This window comes from Cetorhinus maximus, chromosome 1 (genome assembly GCF_964194155.1).
Source record: "Cetorhinus maximus chromosome 1, sCetMax3.hap1.1, whole genome shotgun sequence".
In the NCBI taxonomy this organism is placed as follows: domain Eukaryota; kingdom Metazoa; phylum Chordata; class Chondrichthyes; order Lamniformes; family Cetorhinidae; genus Cetorhinus; species Cetorhinus maximus.
The window spans coordinates 11251771-11271671 of NC_135879.1; the positions used below are offsets into that span (position 1 = coordinate 11251771).

The 19901-nt window shown below is 41.5% G+C and overlaps 1 protein-coding gene across 5 annotated transcripts in view; it reads left to right on the forward strand.

The window, feature by feature from the left end:
- aimp1a (aminoacyl tRNA synthetase complex interacting multifunctional protein 1a) overlaps nt 1-2937 on the forward strand; it is a 61852-nt gene extending 58915 nt beyond the window's left edge. For all 5 annotated transcript variants that reach the window (XM_078531951.1, XM_078532018.1, XM_078532099.1 and 2 more), the window contains exon 7: nt 2175-2937. In XM_078531951.1, coding sequence (XP_078388077.1) covers nt 2175-2341 — 167 coding nt within the window. In that variant the 3' untranslated portion in view covers nt 2342-2937. The remainder of the gene's footprint in view (nt 1-2174) is intronic.
- Nucleotides 2938-19901: the final 16964 nt, after the last annotated feature.

Here is a 19901-nt window from a genome sequence, read left to right on the forward strand (position 1 = left end):
AATTCTGCCCCTCAGGGACAGGAATTCCCACTTCCCACCCTCAAGACCTGGCAGCCAACCTGATTGGCCGGCAGCTCTGTAGCCCGAGCAGCACCAGAAGCAAGTCGTGGCTGCTGCTGGGACTGCACACAGTCCCCAGGAAGGAAGAACATGGATACGGGACTTTAAGTTAAGTTAGGGAAGGCACAAAGGGGTGGGGAGTAGGCACCGTCGTGGGGGGAGGTGGGGGGGTGCTCCCAATTGGCACACAGCACTCTTCCTCCTCCTCCTCCTCCCCCCCCCCCCCCCCCCCCCCAAAAAGGAGGTAACCCCCTCCCTCCTTGCCACTTTTACCCGTGCATTGAAACCTGCCCAGCTAGCCGACTTCATTCAACCCTCCCCAGCCGCACATAGTATTGCGATGGAGGGGGAATGTAATACTTAAGTGCCTATTAATTAGCCACTTACAGGTCTTCATAAACCTAAGAGCAGGGCAGGCTGGCCGACGCCTTACCCATGTTCCGTAATTTGGGGGACAGGTTGAGGTGGGGGTGTAAGCAGGAAGGTGGTGGGCTGGCAAACCACTTTATTTTATGTGACGCACCCCCTCTCCCCTTCGGGCGGGGGGGTTATTAAAATTCACTCCCATGTTTGACCAATTTAATCATTATTTTTTAAATAAGTGACATTGGATAGTTAAAGCAATGCGGTAGCTGCAGATAACTTCACTAAATTGCCTCACCATTTGCTAGTTACAAAGATTAAATCTAGCAGCATTGTTGACTGATAGGAAACAAAAGATTTTAGTGAATGGATTGTTGTTCAGATTGAATGAGGGCTGGAAGTGGAGTGCCCCGGGTGTCAATGCTAGGTCCACATTTGAACTCCTGTATATTTAAATGACTTGGGCATTGGGTACAAGGTTTCTAAATTCACTAAAGAAGAAAAGGTTTGGTAAGCAGAGAGGAGCCTTGTAAATGACATTTGGAAGACGTGGATTAGTTAACAGCATGAGAGGACATGTGGTACTTCCAATTTAATGTGGATAAATGTGAGGAAATGCAAGCAATTGACGTATACACTAGTGCTAAATGGGTTAGATGAGCAAGGTGATCTATTGATTCAAATTTGTAATGCATGAAAGTGAGACTATATGGTTTTATAAATAGGACCAGGGAATGTAAGAGTAACAATAAATTGATACAAAATGTTGGTTAGGACTTAGTTCTGGTTCTGTGTGCATCTTTTGCACCTCATTATGGAAAAGTCATAAAAACCATAATTAAATCTTCTGTTTATTTCTTAAGGCATTTCTTGAATGTTATTTTTGGGGCCAGGAGAAATTTTTCTACTGAGGAAATTGAATGTTCAGGTCATTTCAGACATTTGATTAACTTTAGCATACTGTACTCAAATTTGGAAATTTAAATTGGCTTTCTTGTACTTAGCTGCAAATACTGCTGCTGGATCCCAATTCAAGCAGCAACCAAATGAGTTATCTCGGGACTCCAGAGTTGATTCTGCAAAATTCATTTTGTGATCTACCTCAAGGCTGTAAATCAGATGGCAATAGCAGGCACCTAATTATTGCAGTATATCAGTGGTGTAGTGTGGGAATCATCCTCCAGATGCAGATTAGGCACTTGAATGGAATTACCTACTACATGGCCTCAAGAAAAGTTTTGGGACAATGCATTCGACCAATGTCAGTATCAGTGTATGAGGAGGAAAGTACCAATCAATCTGGGCCAGTTTCCTGGAGCACTTTTCAAAGTTTTTCACCCATCAGGTACACCCCATTTGAGGGAGGGATAATCCTACATAAGTAGAAAGATGGGAAAATTACCCAATTCAACTAAACTGCTAGACAGGATAGAATAGAATGTGACCCTGCCCAACAGTTTCCTATCAACCTCTGTCTTTTACAAGTTCATCACCTTTGGCTTATATTATTCAGTGCCTTTATCATATATCAGAATCCAAATTTGTCTCTTTAGTGGCTATAGTCTTGCTGCTAGAGACTTGTATCTGCACCCTTGAATTTCTGTGTTCCTCTACACCACTTAAATTTCAGCATTGAGATTATATTACCATTTATATTTCATCTATGTGGAGCTGTAGTAACTTATTGCTGTTGTAATTAAGTTAAGCTTGTATCTGTATCTCTTAATGTATTTTATGTTCCTTTTCTTAAGGTGAACCTGACAAGGAGCTAAATCCAAAGAAAAAAATATGGGATCAAATTCAGCCTGACTTGAGCACAAATGCAGAGTATGTTGCCACATACAAAGGCACGCCATTTGAGGTGAAAGGAAAGGGAGTTTGCAAGGCTCAGACAATGGCCAATAATGGAATCAAATAACTTTTATGTCTCGACAGTGGCACTGAGAGTGGAATATTGCAAAAAGCACAATAAATACTCAAAAACATTAAGTTGCTATGAACTGTTCACTTTTGTTTGTGTGTTTGTTTCCATGAGCCTATCCTGATGGAAACCATGTATTTGTATGATGTGATTTAATTTGCATACCACAAATACTATGACGTATAACTGAAGTATTGTATAGCGTAGTCATTCTAAAATCTATTTGGCGATAAATGCACGGTGTAATAGCTTCAATATACTTTATTAGCTGTCTTTAAAAATCTGTATGTGCCCCAGTTGTACAAAAAATTATTTTGCTACCTCAGCTGCAGAAAATTACATTGAGGATCTGTTAACCATCATTCTTTCAGATAATGTCTGAAGAGAGTGACTGATTCATGCATGCTTACTTCCATGCCCACGATTTATTCAAAATGTTATTTCCTTTTCCCGATGTGTAAAGGGAATGCAATTGCATTATTCCTGCCAATACTTTGAAAAATGGTTTCCCACATCCTATTGTAGAATTTAATCAATATTATTAATGTCATGTGGCCATCTGCAAACTAAATATAAACTAAGTTTGGAAAATATTTTTGAATCCAAATGCAGTAGAAATGCTTTATAGTATTATAGCTTTTGCTATTTTTTGCATTATTATTTTTAAAAACAATACACTTAAATATTTTGACATTTGATCACCAAGACCAAGACCAAGACTAGTCTAGTAGATTAAGTCTACTAATTAACTACAAATCAAACTAACACTTTATATTGCTCCAAAGGTTTCTAAATCATGCAATATGACATCCTTTTCTCCCTTCCTTTCTTTTCCTCGTCTTCCCCCATACCCTCCCTGCTCATTGCTGAGCAGTATTGAACTAGGGTACATACAATTCCTTTGCGCTTGAAAGGGAACATTATCAAGAATTGCAGATGCCACAAAAATAGTGAGGATGATTAACCCTGTTGGACAACTAAAGTAAGATATAGACAGGTTGGTAGATTGACATAAATACATTTTAGAGTGATACATTGGATATGCAAATTTGTAAAACAGGAGCAGAAGTTGTTAAAGGAGCCTTTCAAGTCCTGGATACGTTACTTTTTTAATGCTTGGCTTAGTTGGTAGCACTTAACTGAGAGTCTGAAGGTTGTGAGTTCAGATCCTTCATTGGGTTTTAAGGCTGCCATCCAATGTAATACAGTGCATATGCTGTACATTGCTCAGATGAAACATTAAATCTAGCTTTTAACAGTCTATTCTGATGGTCCAAGTGAGTGCTAAAAGTAGCATGGCATTATTCAAAGAAGAGTACAAGTCCTCCTAATGTGCTGGTTATAGTATATTACAAGAACAACATCTTGTATTTATATGGCACCTTAAAAAGATCCCAAGCACTTCACAGAAGCGTTGTAAAACAAAATTTGACCAAGCCACATGAGATATTAGGGCAGATGACCAAAAGCTTGATTGAAGAGGTAGGTTTTAATGAACGTCTTAAAGGTGGAAAGAGAGGTCTAGGGAGAAATTTCAGAGCACAGGCCTAGGCAGCTGAAGGTATGGCTCCCAATAGTGGAGCGATTACAGTTGGGAATGCTTAAGAGGAAAGAATTGGAGGAGTGTAAGTACCCTGTAGGGTAGGAGGAAATTACAGAGATAGGGAGGGGCAAGCTAGCCAATAGTACCAAAAACACTTAACTAGTCATTCATTGACTGGGAAACTTACCTAGCTGTCATCTTTTCCTGCATAGCAATGCTCACTGTATTTTGTTGTATATGAATCTCTTTGTGATGGTTCAAAGTGATAAGTTGCTACATGCATCTTATATGAAATTTAAGTTTATTCAGTAGGGTAAATTATCACCACAGAATTATCCAATTAAAATTTGGGTGATCTGAACAAGTAAATCAGAAAATTGACAATGATAGAACAAGTATTTAATATAATGCCACTTTTGAAGATGACTGTGATGTGACAAGATCCATTTGGAACCATTAGGCAAAGATTAAGCATAGAAACAATTTCAGGCAGTAGACCCTTGATCTATCCACAGTATCCTGTCCTGGTTCTGATAACACTGAATCCTATTTGTTGGACCTGTCCAGTTCCTCTCTGAAACCTGTAATTTTTCTTGTGCCATTTGTGCATAATAATGTGGGAAAAAATCAACAATAGAATTGTAAATTTTAGATGTTAGATTTACAGTTTACAAACAGGATCTTTTTGAGTATACTATTTATTACCACCCTAGGACCTGAACATAGGAATTTAGGCTGGCAGTGCTGAGGCAGTGTTGTATTGCTGGAAGATACCTTACTCAAAGGTCAGCTATCAGTTCTTTTGTGGTACAGGTAGATATTCAAGATCTCTTGGTAGCATTCAGAGAGGAATAAGGAGTGACACTTCCAGCTCATCGCTATTTTTGGACTCTGCTGTGCTCCAGTTACCTACATAATAATTGATGTGATTTCAAAGTAATTAATTAGGCCAAAACAGTGAAAGATTTTTTTTAAAGCCCATTCTCAAACTTTTCAACTGCTCCTTTGGTAATTTGGATGCCCTTTTTTTAAAAAAAAAGGCAGTGTAAAACCCGCGACATAAAGAACGAAAGGGTAGAAAAAGCACAGGAGATCCACAACTTCTGGACATCAACAACGTGTGCGCTTTCTTCAGCACTGTCAGGGTGATATATGGCCCAAGCACTCAAGGGCCCAACCTGCTGAGAGCCAAGCATGGATGGGGAGCTCATGAAAGACAGGGAGACAGCTAGCGCTCGCTGGAGAGAACAAAGTCTCATTTGAGACCTTGTCTTCAGCTTGAACATCCTCTACTCCATTCCTCAATACCTCTTCTGGCTCAGTCTCGGTGCTACTCCGGTCCACAGAGAAGTTGAAAAAGCCATTCAACAGCTGAAAAATAACAAGGCCTCTGGAGCAGATGGAATGTCTGCCAAAATTCTGCAACACCTCTGGCACAGCTGCACAACCTCATATCCATCCCTCTTCTAGGAAGAGGAGTGCATGCAGAGGGATCTCAGAAAAGCTCTGATCATGGCTATATTCAAGAAAGGAGATAAATCCGATAGCGAAATCCTACAGAGGAATCGCCCTGCTGTCTGCCACTGGAAAGATCGTTGTAAAGATCCTCCGCAGTTGCTTCCTCCTGGTGGCCAAAGAACTCCTTCCAGAGTCATAGTGTGGTTATTTGCCAATCGAAAGGAACCACAGGCATGATCTTCATCTGTGGCAAATTCAAGAAGAACGCAAGGAAAAACACCAGCCGTTGATAATGGCCTTTTCTGACCTCACAAAAGCCTTTGACTCTGTTGACTGCAAAAGCTTATAGAGTATCCTCCTCAAATTTGGCTGCCTTCAGAAATGGGAAACAAAAGTGTTCCTAACACACATCCCTGACACAATGCTGGCAAGGTCCTGCATTGATAAGAAGCATCTCTGCCGCTGCCTTATTCTTGCTATGAGCCTTATGATGTTTCTTATATGATGCCTCATCAAATGCATTTTAGTTATGGTTCATTGTTAGCACGCTTGCCTTTGAGTTAAAAGATTGTGAATTCAAGTCCCACTCCAGAAACATGAGCTCAAAATTAATGCTGCTATTTCAGCTCAGAACTGAGGGAATGCTGTACTGTGAGAGGTACTGTCTTTTAGATGAGTGAATGTTAAAGATCCCATGGCGCTTTGAAGAAGAGCTAAGGAATTCTCCCTGTAACCTGCACAATATTTATCCCTCAACCAACCTCACTCAAAAGTCTGGTCACGATCAAAATGTTGTTTGTGGGTGCAAATTGGCTGCCACGTTTCCTACACTACAACGGTGATTACACTTCAAAAGTACTTTGTTGCCTGTAAAGTGCTTTGGGACATTGAGGCTGTGAAGACACTATATTTATGCAAGCTCTCCTTGATTTTGAATGTCCAAATATATTGTGCCTACTGTATTCCTTTTGTCTGTCACTCATTAACTTACTTGCCAGTTTAGCTAACTTAGTCGAGCATGATTTGCTCTTTGAAAATCTTGCATAATCCATACTTTTCTAAGTGCTCGTTAATATTATATTGTATTATGGTGTCTTTGCCTATCAATGATCTGAAGGTAACTAATCTATATTATTCCTTTATCATTTTGGGAATGGGGAGGGGAGGAGGAGTGATACCATTTGTCTGCCTGATCATTAGGTGCAAATATTATTTCCGAAGCATTTTGAAAATTATACTTAGCACCTACACTATTTCATTGCTAACCTCCCTCAGTATTCTGGAGCATGGACCATCTGGACTAACTGAATTCCATTAACCCTGTTAATACTGTTTACTTTTTAATATTTATATCTATTAACATTCCTCCACACACTCCCTTTCTTGACCATTCTCTGAAAACACAGAGGCGAGATACATGGTAAGTATCTTTGCCATTCTTTCAGTTAAAAAGATTTCACATGGACAATATATGGTCATGCTGAATGCCCCCATAGCAAAGACTCCTTTTGGGGTCTTTAATTGAGCCTTGCAGTTTTGCAGCTCATTTGACATGTCAAGGAATAATTTTAAGTAATCACTACCCAGCCATTTTTTTTTTTGCATTGCTTCTGGAATCTATACTTTGTGTTGGAACTTAAGTATTTGGAAGCTGAAGACTTGTAGTTTATTTTGTGAATAAGATTGTCCATGCAAAGGCTCTTGCCATCCCGGAGGGCCAAACAAGGTATCCTAGAGTCAGATAATAGTATTCTCCTCTGACAGACCTCTTAAAGAGTGTTTTTTTTTTCTGAATTGAATTTGTGGAAAGCATTTTTAATGTTTCCCTCTAAAAATTCTCATATGTTTGAGATTTACCAGCTTCACTGCATTATGGAACAGGAACTGCTGTTTTAAATATAGTGTTTATGTATTTCCATCTAAGATTCTTTCATGTAACTGGAGTGGTACCTGATAATGATGGGTGAGGCAGTGAGGCTCCTGCTGCGGCGTCTCGCTGAAACTCTTCACTGGTTGTGTGTGTCCTTGCATTCATTGATCACTGTTGAAAATGTAAAGCCATTTGTTGAACAAACACAAGACATCTTTATCATTGGTTAAATACTGAACAAAGTAAACGCTGTTTCACTGCCCTTCCCCCTCTTCCCACTCCCCACAAGAAAAGGCTCTGTGCTTTCTGATCTGGTTAAATACAAGACACAAGAAATTAGCTTGATAACTGTGGCGTTTCTTTTGGATATCTCGTCATTGTTATAAAGTGTGGAAAAAAAGTCATTAAACTGTCTCACAATTATTTCAACCAGAGCTGGTACTCAAAATTTAATAATCCTTAGTTTCATGTATGTGAAAGTGTTCTGAACATTGTGACCAGCTTATTGCTTAGAAAACATAGCTGAAGGTTTAGGACAAACAAAGGTTTAATCATTTAAAGATGATGGATGAATTAAAAAGTCATCATAAGCACAGCTATCATAAAGCACATAATTTCTGACAACAGCAGTTTGTGTAGCTGACTGCTAAATTTCAGTTACTATAAATCCTCTACGCATTCAATTAAACTCCAGGGCCAGAATTTTACGTTGATCAGGCAGGCGCGCGCCTGACCCGAACGCATGTGAAATTGCACGAAAGGACGTCAGGTATGCGTCCCAACGTCATCGTGCACGTGATCAATATTGAGGTCGGCAGGAGTCAGAGCTGCGCCCGCCAACAATTAAAGGGCTAATTAAGGCCATTGAAAACCTTATGCTTGATGTTGCCCGTGCGATTTTGCTTTCGTCGCATGGGCAGGCGGGCAGCCCGTTTTTAACGAAACCCCATCCAAGTGCAGGATGAAATGTCCGGGGTGAAATACAGTAAAAAAAAATATCTGGAGACTGATGTTTTATGAGTTCTCTCGTCAGGTACATGAATGTGTTGCATAGACACAATTTGGTACACTTTTTTTCTTGTCACCCCCCCTCGGCAGTGCTGAGGCTTTCTCAGCACGTTTCATACTGGCTGGCCGTTAATTGGCCAGCCAGCGCGAAATCGCGTTCGGGCGCCGATCGCAGGCGGAAGCGCATTTCGCGTCTGCTTCCGTGCCCGCCGACTTGGCACATACGCCAAGCATGAAATTCAGGCCCAGAACTTTGCAGGTATTTTGCCTAACAAATCCCATTCATTTGTGCAAGAATGGGCCCTGTTCGCTTTTGGGAAAGTCTGGGCCATTGTTACCAAAGTGAAACCTGCTCCGCACAAGTGCCAAGTTCAGTGGCGGTTTGCAATTATTCCTCTATTATAATGAGCTTTCTCAACTGTATCTCTGCGGGTGATGACCACTGCGGTAAAATCCTTCTACCCTAGTCCAACAATGCCTGTAACAACACAAATTATAACTTGAATCTTTAAAGCCAAAAAGCACAATAAATTTTCATACTCGTATGCGTACTATTCCAAATTTACAATTAAATACGTAATTCGTTTCCCAGCATGTGTTTTTTTTTAAATGAGGGAGTAGGTTGAGCACAGGCTTATGAACCAAAATCTGGTGTAAGATTTTCCATTTTGGAGCAGATTTCTAACCAGACAGGGACCAACTTTAAATTAAAAATGGGCCTCCGTTTCTGAATGTTGCGCAGATCAGTGGAATAAATGTAGCTTTAGATTTTAAATAAAGAAAAAATTAAATTTAAACTTTAAAATAGAATGCTTAAGAAGTAACTGGGATGTTAAACTAGCGACAAAACAGGGTGGCTAGGAAAGTAAAGGGAAAGAGAAGTTATTTTTCTTAGCCTTGGCTCAGGGGGTAGAACTTTGCCTTTGAGTTAGAAGGTCTTGGTTCAAACCCTATTCACTTAATCCAAGCTGACGTTTTAGTGCAGTACTGAGCGAATGCTGTACCGCAAGAGGTCCCACCTTTCAAATGAGACATGAAACCAAGGCCCCTGTCTCCTCTCAAGTGGAAATGGAAGATCCCACATGAAGAAAAGCAGGACATTCTCTCTGGTGCCCTAACCAATATTTACCCCTCAATCAACAATCCTGAAAAGGATTACCTGGTCCACTTGTGGAACATTTGCTGTGTGAGAATTTGCTGTGGTGTTTCCCCAAATTACACCAGTGTGTACACTTCAAAAAGAAAGTATTTCATTGGTTGTGAAGTGCTTTAAGATAGCGTGAAAGGCACTATATAATTGCAAATTATTTCTATTTTTATCAGAATTTTTAATAGAGTTGAGAAAGCGTTCAAAACCTTTCTTTAAAATATGTTCATTCATTCATTTACGAATACTCTGCCCAAAGACATGCCCTTGGCTCATTGTATGCTGATGCTTCATCCTGAACTGTTGAATGATATTGGGTATTTATTGTTAAAATTAATATTAGAATAATGAAGTTACTGACATCTAAAATATTTCACAACTGTAGTGCTTGAGGATTTTTCAGTGTCAGTGTCAGAGGCTGGGATTTCAGGTCCAGAAATTCCCACCAAAGGCAATGGACTTTTGGCTGCCTTGCCAGATGTTCCATCCTGCCCCTCCTAGCCGGAGAGTTAGAATCTTGGGAATACTGCATTCCCAACAAGTACCGATAGTCTAAGAGTTAATCCATGTCACATCAACTTATTTTAAGCAAAACCAGCTTTTTAAATTATTTAACATTCTGCATTTTTTTTAAACAAAGTGGATAACATTATAGTCAGAAGGGGGAATAACATTGCCAATACTCTTTAATTATTTAATAGTTCACATTAATCTCTTTCAGCTGACTGTCTGGATTCCAAGATTTTTCCAGTTTTTTTTTAAACCAAGACAACTACTACTGTAGAGGACTGGGACAGCCAATTGTCCAGAAAGTCTGAAAGGTTCATTGTTCAGTGCATTTTCAATAATATTGTAAGTGCTTTGGGATTTTTTCCTACATTAAGGGACCTATATAAATACATGTTATTTTACACTAGTAAACACAGGGCAGGTTTTTCCGGTCTGGGGACGGGGCCCGCTCGCTGGGATACATCGGGTGTGTGTCCCGACATCACCCTGCGTCATTTAGATTGTCAGTTCGGCTGGCGCACGTCCGATTTGGCTGCACGCCCACCAAACTCTCAACGGCCTATTAAGGCCATCAAAAAAACAATGAACGTGATTGATGCACCAAGGTTGGTGGGCAGGCCGGGAGCCCTGGCGGGCCTCGGGAAAGACATGAAACCTCATCCACAGGCGGGATGAGGTTTCATGAGGGCCTTTAAATTTTTACGAAAGGTTTCAATAAAAGATATGGACACGTCCCAGCTCATGTGACAGTGTCACGAGGGGACATGGCAGGGAAATTTTTCAAACCTTTTTATTTCAAGTTTTACATTGGAGACGATCTCCCTGAGGCAGCATTTTGCCTCAGGGGGAAGAGCGCACTCCAGGCTGAGGGAATCCCACCCTCTCCAGGGAATCCCACCCCCCCGCCCCCCCACCCACACAGGGAGCACATAGCGCTTCCTGGCGCACGTCACGCTGGTCAGGCCTTACTTGGCCCACCCACTTAAAATGGCTGCATGCCCCCAACCGGGGTCACCGATCGGAGGCCCCCCCACCCGCGCCCGCTCTTCTCCCCCGACCGGGGGGGGGGAAATGTTGGCCACAGTTACAATAGACATATTCTAACTGAAGGAGTTTTGCACTGAAGAGTAACATACTGTGGGGCACTGCTCATGGTAAGTGAGAGCGTTATCCGTTTCATGAGGACAATTGAATGCGCCACGTGCTATTCTGCTGAAGTTCCACAATGTGAATCGGCTTTGCGCTTTGTATCCTCCCAGTTCTATTAGAATATAATTACTTTTAGGCAGATTCTTAAGTCAGCTAGTGGTCAACCTTTTAGGTTGTAAAATGTTCCTGTGAAGACTATGAGTCAGTTCAGTTTCTCAGGAGGTTTCACTGTGGATTTAAAATGTCTGACTATTTTCAAAAATGCATCTTTTTATCTGTGTTAACGTTTCCAGTCCGAATGACCCTTCAACAGAACTAAGTAAAAATAGAAGAGAGGTGAAACATTTCACTTCTCTTCTTTTTTTACTTAGTTCTGTTGAAGGGTCATTCGGACTCGAAACGTTAACTGTATCCCTCTCCACAGATGCTGCCAGACCTGCTGAGTTTTTCCAGGTATTTTTGTTTTTGTTTTGGATTTCCAGCATCCGCAGTTTTTTGCTTTTATCTTTTTATCTTCGGCTTGGATTTGCATGTGTGATGCCTGATGTGGACCAGATGTGCTTTCAGAACAAGAGCTTCAGGTAATGGAAAAACATTGTGCAACGGAAATTCACCCACACAGGGCAAAACATTTTGCTCTAAATCAGGCACGTTCACTACCTTCTTCCTCTCACGTAAAGTTCTGCGTAAAATTTGCACCATTGTGTACAATAGACTTCCTTGTAAGGAAATAGAGATCCTGATATCGAGACACTTTGGGACTGAAAGGCTGCCCTTGGCCTTGTGGTAGTCGTAACGGTGATGGACCGTCATTGTGAGGAGCAGAGTTAGTAAACCACCTTTGGAATTCTGTGTGTTTGTACATCTTTCACTTAATCTTCATGGAAGGAGTTTTGCTTTGGATACGTGTGACAGGAAATAGTGCCCAGTCCACTGAGGTGTGTGTAACCGAAGGCTGGTTTATTGAGGTTCTATCGCAAAAGAGCAACACTAAATGGATATTAGTATAGTATAAGTCACATGAAATATCTGTTGAACTCCTACATTGTGCTGCCATCTACTTCAGGCAGATCATGATTGAGTTTCTGACCTGGAGTTCGTTATCATCCATTATCCTGTATGTGCTGTACCTGTCAGAAAACCAATCTTCAATGTCCCCTATGATCTACCCTTATCATTTAATGTGGTGCAATGAAGGTTAACTGTCTACCTGATTTTTGTAAAAAAAAAATCATATTCAGTTTGCTGCTAGCAACTATTCTGTTTTGCTTTGGATATTTTTTTTTCATTTCTCATTGCCAAATTTGGACCTTGTGCGACCCCCTTCTACAATGCTGTCATGGTCAGGACATTTAACAAGGCATGGCAGACAAGCTAACCCTCACAAATGTATTGCAAGTCGATGCGATTTCCAAGAAAAATTAGGCTTCACTCGTGGTTGGACCCTGAAATCTCAGGATTTTTCATAGGCATTCAAAATGACCAATGATATAGAGGCAGCTCCAGATCATACCAATTATTAATAAGATGGGCGGTCCAAGCACTGACCAAGAGGAGAGAAATGTAAAGGTTTGTCATGTCAATCATTGAGCATGGACCAATGGTGAGACTTGGATGGCTGGCCCTTCACTTTGAGGGCATCATTTGGTGCCACGGGATGGTGGGAGCGGAGACGTTGGTGATGCCAGGAACAGTAATAGTAATAGGAGAGAGGATGGAAGATGGACCATGGCAGCACTGGGCTCCGGCAATCCAGCCATCTCCACTCTGGCTCCGGGCCTCTGGATAGGTAGGGTTCAGGTGGCTCTGTGTGTCTGTCGGTGCTATGCCTCCCTGATGAGGGCCTGGGTCTGGGCTGTGACTCATGCTGGAGCTTCACATCAGCTTTGTCTCATGCGGGCTCCAACTTGCCTACCCCCCATGGCTCGGGCACAGCAGCTGCTGCAGGCCTACTCACTGACCAGCCAAGCCACAATCCAGCACTTGGAGAGTGTCCAACCCAACATCTAAGACTTAGTTGAGAGGATCAAGGATGTGGGGATGCAGAACCAGATGCGGGAGCATATTACCAGTGCCGAAAGTGGGAAAGCAAGTGTAGCAAGCATCAGATTGACACCACACTGAGGAGGGAGACAAGTGTGAAGGAAGGGGAGATGGTGAGCCGGACAAGGTGTGTGTGGCTGAGAGGGTTAGGCTGAGAGCATCAGGTAAATATGACGCCCTTCAGTTCTAGTGTGAAGGTAGTAGAGAAGGCTAAGCTATTGTGCTCCAAAGGCCTGACTACTGCTACCAGGGGCTTGAGGCCTGCCAGTCATTACAATGTGAGAATATCCTATTAATAATAACATGGCAAATGAAATGTTGGCATTTATTGCAAGGGGAATCTAGATTAAAAGTAGGGAAGTTTTGCTATAGTTGCACAGGACTTTGGTGAGACCACATCTGGAGCACTGTGTATAGTTTTGCTCTTCTTACTTAAGAAAGGATATAATTGCATTAGAAGCAGTTCAGAGAAGGCTCACACAACTGATTTCTGGGACAAAGGGGCTATCTTATGAGGAAAGGTTTTTCCCCATTATTCTTTCATGGGATGTGAGCAATGCTGGCAAGGCCTGCATTGTTTCCCATCCCTAATTGCGCATGAAGTTTGTGGCTTGCTACTAGTGGAGGCTGAGTCATTGAATATGTTCAAGGCTGAATTAGATTTTTGATTAGCAAGGGAATCAAGACAGGCAAGTGGAATTGTGGCCACGATCAGATCAACCATGATCTTATCGAATGCTGGAGCAGGCTTGAGGGGCCAAATGGCCTACTCCTGCTAATTCTTGTGTTCCTGACCTTCATCAGTGCCTCATCACTTCTAAATGTCTGTAACTTTCTGGAAACAGACCCTGCTGCTGTCAGAGTAAAGCTACCCTGCCCTTCCCCCCCCCTTCAAATGCCCGCTTCTGTTTCTATGGCTTCAGTGTTGCCTTGGTACGACACCATCCTAAATGGTAATGAACCCTTTCTTTTCCCTGCCCATCATTCAGCAGCTGTGAGGCCCAAATTCTGCATCCAGTACCTTTTACAACATACACTGAAAAAAGAATGGGGCATTAGAAACCTCCCCCTCAGTTACGGCCACAATCCTACCCAGATAACAGGTTAATTTTTTTAGAAAACATTTTCAGATGCAATAATACAGGTTTTAGAAAGAGCTCTGACCCCTGATACTAATGAAATTTATAAACTAACTGTCAATCTATATTGGTTTATATCTGAAGGTATAGCATGATTGTTATGCTAAATCTCTTGATTTTTTAAAAGTTTGTCTCTTGATTTATGGCATTGGAATTTTTGGAATAGGATATTATTTCTTTATTCTGTTCCTATTTTTATGTAATACTCAGGTTTGACATTTCTAATGTCCAATAATAGATTTATGATCAAAGTTGGTAAGCAAAGACATTTTTTAACTGAGGAGCTTAGAGATACAAAACTAAGCCACTTTAATGCAATCACTGGTGGTATGATTTAATTATAGCATGACAAGTTTACATGGGAAGTTTCCATTATAAATGTGGACATGGGAATTTTTAATTGTCAAAGTTGATACAAAAATGTGCCCAAAACAGGATGTCAGGAAGTAAGGACTACTTGCACGTCTAACAGCATAAGCAGCAAATGATAGACAAAGCTAAGCGATTCCACAACCAACGGATCAGATCTAAACTCTGCAGCCCTGCCACATCTAATTGTGAATGGTGGAGGACAATTAAACACTTCACTGGAGGAGGAAGCTCCACAAATATCCCCATCCTCAATGATGGAGGAGCCCAGCACATCAGTGCAAAAGATAAAGCTGAAGCATTTGCAACAATCTTCAGCCAGATGTGTCGTGTGCATGATCCATCTCGGCCTCCTCTGGAGGTCCCCAGCATCACAGATGCCAGTCTTCAGCCAATTCAATTCACTCCACGTGATATCAAGAAAAGGATACTGCAAAGGCTGTGGGCACTAACAATATTCCGACAATAGACCTGAAGACTTATGCTCCAGAACTTGCCATGCCCTAGCCAAGCTATTCCAGTACAGCTACAACATTGGCATCTACCAGCAATGTGGAAAATTGCCCAGGTATGTCCTGTACACAAAAAGCAGGACAATCCAACCTGGCCAGTTACCACTCCATCAGTCTACTCTTAATCATCAGCATAGTGATGGAAGGGGTCATCAACAGTGCTGTCAAGTGGCACTTGCTTAACAATAACATACTCACTGATGCCCAGTTTGGGTTCTGCCAGGGCCACTCAGCCCCTGACCTCATTACAGGTTTGGTTAAAGCTGTACTCCAGAGGTGAGGTGAGAGTGACTGTCCTTGACATCAAGGCAAAGTTTGACTGAGTGTGGCATCAAGGAGCCCTAGCAAAACTGGAGTCAATGGGAATCAGGGGGAAAACTCTCTGTTGGTTGGAGTCATACCTCACACAAAGGAAGATGGTTATTGGAAGACAATCATCTCAGTTCAGGGCTTCACTGCAGGAGTTCCTCAGGGTAGTGCCCGAGGCCCAACCATCTTCAGCTGCTTCATCAATGACCTTCCTTCAATCATAAGGTCAGAAGTGGGGATTTTCACTGATGATTGTACAATGTTCAGCACCATTCGCAACTCCTCAGATACTAAAGCAGTCCATGTCCAAATGCAGCAAGACCTGGACAATATCCTGGCTTGGGCTGACAAGTGGCAAGTAACATTCACGCCACACATGTGACAGGCAATGACTATCTCAAACAAGAGAGAATCTAACCTTCTCCACTTGATAGTCAATGGCATTACCATCACTGAATCCCCCGCTATCAACATCCTGGGGATTACCATTGATCAGAAACTGAACTGGGCTAGTGATATAAGTAGTGTGGCTACAAGAGCAGATCAGAGGCTACGAATCCTACGGCAAATAACTCACCTTCTGACTCCCCAAAGCCTGTTCACCATCTACAAGGCACAAGTCAGGAGTGTGATGGAATACTCCACACTTGCCTGGATGAGTGCAGCTCCAACAACTCTCAAGATGTTTGACACTGTCCAGGGCAAAGCAGCCCGCTGGATTGGCACCACATCCACAAATGTTCACGCTCTCCACCACCGGTGCACAATGGTTGCAGTGTATAACATCTACAAGGTGCAACGCAGAAACTCACCAAACCTCCTTCAACAGCACCTTCCAAACCCATGACCACTAGCATCTAGAAGGACAAGGGCAGCAGATACATGGGAAAACTGCCACCTGGAAGTTTCCCTCCAAGCCACTCACCATTCTGACTTGGAAATATATCGCCGTTCCTTCACTGTCGCTGGGTCAAAATCCTGGAACTCCCTTCCTAAGTGCCCTGTGAGTGTGCCTACACCACAAAGATCGCAGCGGTTCAAGAAGGCAGCTCACCACCACCTTCTCAAGGGTAATTAGGGATGGGCAATAAATGCTGGCCTAGCCAGCAACACCCACATCCCATGAATGAATAAAAAAAAGATTTTGTAGACAGGGAATGTACATAAATATTTTTTAATAATAAAGCCAGGTAGCTAGATGACTTTCACAGCATTATTCTGTCTCCAATTGATGGCATAAACATTTAACAATTTGTGCAGAGGGTACATCCTGCTGAGCTGTTTACCTTTAATGCCACTTAGTATTCCTATACGATGATCAGTTTAGATGAAGAAAGATGGGAGGAGGGTCAAGTGGGGCATGGGCTGAATGGCCTCTATCTGTGCTATATGTCCTATGTAAACTGAAGAAGTATTCTTGATTTATATACTTTTGTATTGGTTGAAATGTTTTGTTATGAGAAATGTATGACTGCTGAAACAGACCCTCAATAGAATACCTTGTTACCAGATTGCAGTTTCACAAACTAAGCCAGTCAACCTTACAATTGATAATGCATTTTCAAACAAAAGGCAAAAAAAGACATCCCTACAATCATGTACATCATAAAACAAAAAAACGGTCAGACTTGTAATCATGCGTGTTTTTGCAATGACTTGTCTTATGATTTAGCATAAAAAGTACACAGCCAGCCTTCCAAACAAGTGAGTTTTAAAACAAAAGACATGGACAGTTTTACAAACAAACAGATTTTAAAACAGAAGACACAGCCAATCATTCAATGAACTATGCTTTGAAACAGAAGGCACACCCTGTCTTGCAATCAAGTAAGCTTCAAAAACACAGTCGTTCCTACATTGTTTTATAACAAAAGACATAGGCAGTCAATTATGTTTTAAAACAGAAAGCATACCCTGTTTTGTAATCAAAAACATGTCTTAAAACAGACGTTCCTTTGTCTTAAATGTAAATCTCATGCTTTTCCCCTACTTTTATTTACATTTATAGAACATTATATATAAAAAAAATGAGCTCTCATTCTATCTGCTAGACTTGTGTAGGTGAATAATCTTTAACAGGTTTTGTTCGACAGGTCTGTCTGGAGTGAAAATTTTCTGGCTATTTTCAAACATTTTCCTAAGGTTTTGGAGACAGTTTTCTTTATTTACTTTCTATTATATTTGCAAGGGAAAAGATCTAAAAACTCTCCACTTATTCGTATTTATTTTTAAGAATTGTTACTGTAGAGAGGTTGGGATGTAACTGTAAATACCAGTCTTAGGTCCCTTTCTGAATTTGTAAGTGGACGTTTAAACAAAAGGCGCAAAAGAAAGAGCTCTTTTCCGAAGTACTCAATAGCTTAAAGGCACAGTAGCTGTGTACGGGGTCCCAATGAACAAAATTACAAGATTTGTGGTATACTGATGCCAAATCCTCCATTACGATTTTTTTTTCCTGGCCATTTGAGGGAGAGCTGGAGTATATTTTATTTTTATCTCTGAAAATAATTTGGAGTTAAAAAAAAATGGTAAGTGCTGAATACTAGGGTCCTTAATTTACTTTTTGGATAAGATGTTACACCTAACCTGTATCTGCCTGTTCGGGTGGACATAAGGTATCCCCTAACAGTTTTTGAAGCAGAGTCCTGGCCAATTCTTATCCTTCAATCAACATCATTAAAATCAATTACCTGGTCACTGTCTCATTTGTTTTACTTAGCCTTTGCCGCAAAAAGGTGAATAGCTGAATAAATAATGTAATCTGACAGTTTGTAGTCAACAGTTTGAGCCATTTCTGAGAGACTTATGTACTGTTATGTAAACGCAAGACTTTATTTTTAAGTAAATGCCCTATGATGGCTTGCTTACCCATTGCAATTTTCTGCAATTTATAAACAAAATTGCTGGAAACAGCATGCAAAACACGATTTGAACAATCACGAAACTGTATAATCCAGTTAATTAGTGAGGCTCCTTCCTGTCTCTTCCATCTCCTTCCTTCCAGCTCCCACAATGATTTAATTTACGCAAAAACAAATGAAAATTAGTCACTGGGCAAGCACAGAAGGAACAGTGACAATTTACAGATGCAGTGAAAATGAAAACTTGATGACTGAGTAGCGTTAAACATCTAAATGAAGTTATATTTGTTGGCAGCCAATCTCACACCAGAAAATAGTCAGATTTTCCTCAGAGCCACAGCAGACACACGATGGATGATTGCAGGAGGTTCAGGAAAAGTGGAAGAAAATTCATCTCTTTGGCTGAAAGAAAATACTTGATCTCTTTTGGATTCACACTAGCTCAGGCTTTAATAATTATGGATTACTGAATTAATGGGCGGGGTTTTTCCACTCCCGCCCGGCGCCATGATCACCCGGTCCCGCTGCAAGTCAATGAGCTGCTGGCAGGGGTGCCACCTTGCCCGCGGCGGGTCCCACCCACGATAGGGCCCAAAAATCCCCGCCAATATCAAAATTGCAGTCAAAACCAAGGTTTAGCAAGCAAGCAAGAACATCATTTCATGTCAGATTGACTTTAATAACTGGGAACAGTCTACACATGACAGAAACACTTGGTGCTAAAGACTCCACACTGGAGCATGGAAGTTTGAAGGACCACGTCATCGGTTTGCTACAGAAAAGCGCCACTGCGGGAAGGAGTATGCAGCAGTAGCTCCTGCATCAGTGAATGACAACCCACGATGCCCCCACTGCAACCAACATGGCCTTGCTCGAATAGGGCTGTACTCCCACTTGAAGACCGAAAAGGGATGAGTAGATGTGAATCGTTGGCAGCGATGCCAAGCCAAAGAAGAAGAACCATCTGTGCTCAAATTCAAGAAATCTCATCTCTGAACATGGCAGTTATCAGATCAGCCACCCACAGGTAAACACACGATATTTAGAGGCAAACTCACCATACGGGAGATCGGAAATTTTCCTGAGAATTCCACGTTGAACGATTCTATAGCACTTTATCGCAATTTTTTTTTCTGTGGGAATCCTGAAGCTTTAACTGTGGGCAATCATCTCCTCAGGAGATTAAGTTGAATAAGGCTCACAATACAGTTCTTCAGGATGATGGTAAAAGCAAAATACTGCAGATACCGGAGATCTGAAATAAAAACAAAGTGCTGGAAAAACTCAGCAAGTCTGGCAGCATCTGTTGTGAGAAAAACAGAGTTAACGTTTCATGTCCAACATGACTCTTCAGACCTGAAGAGAGTTAGGAATGTGATGGATTTTATGCTGTTGGAAAAGGGGGGAGAGGTATGTGGGGCAAAAGACCACTTAAGGGCTGTTTCCAGCCCTGCCTCAATTTTTTAGGCTGGCAGGAGGATTTCCTGGGTATTTTTGGGGGAAACCCAAAAATAATTGGGTTTAGGCCTCATTTGGGAATGAGGGGTGCCTCCATGTCAAGGAACTATCATATTTTTCCTAATATTACTGTGGGATACTGTAAAGCAGGCTTATGTTGGTGTGTGTGTATGGTTCTGTG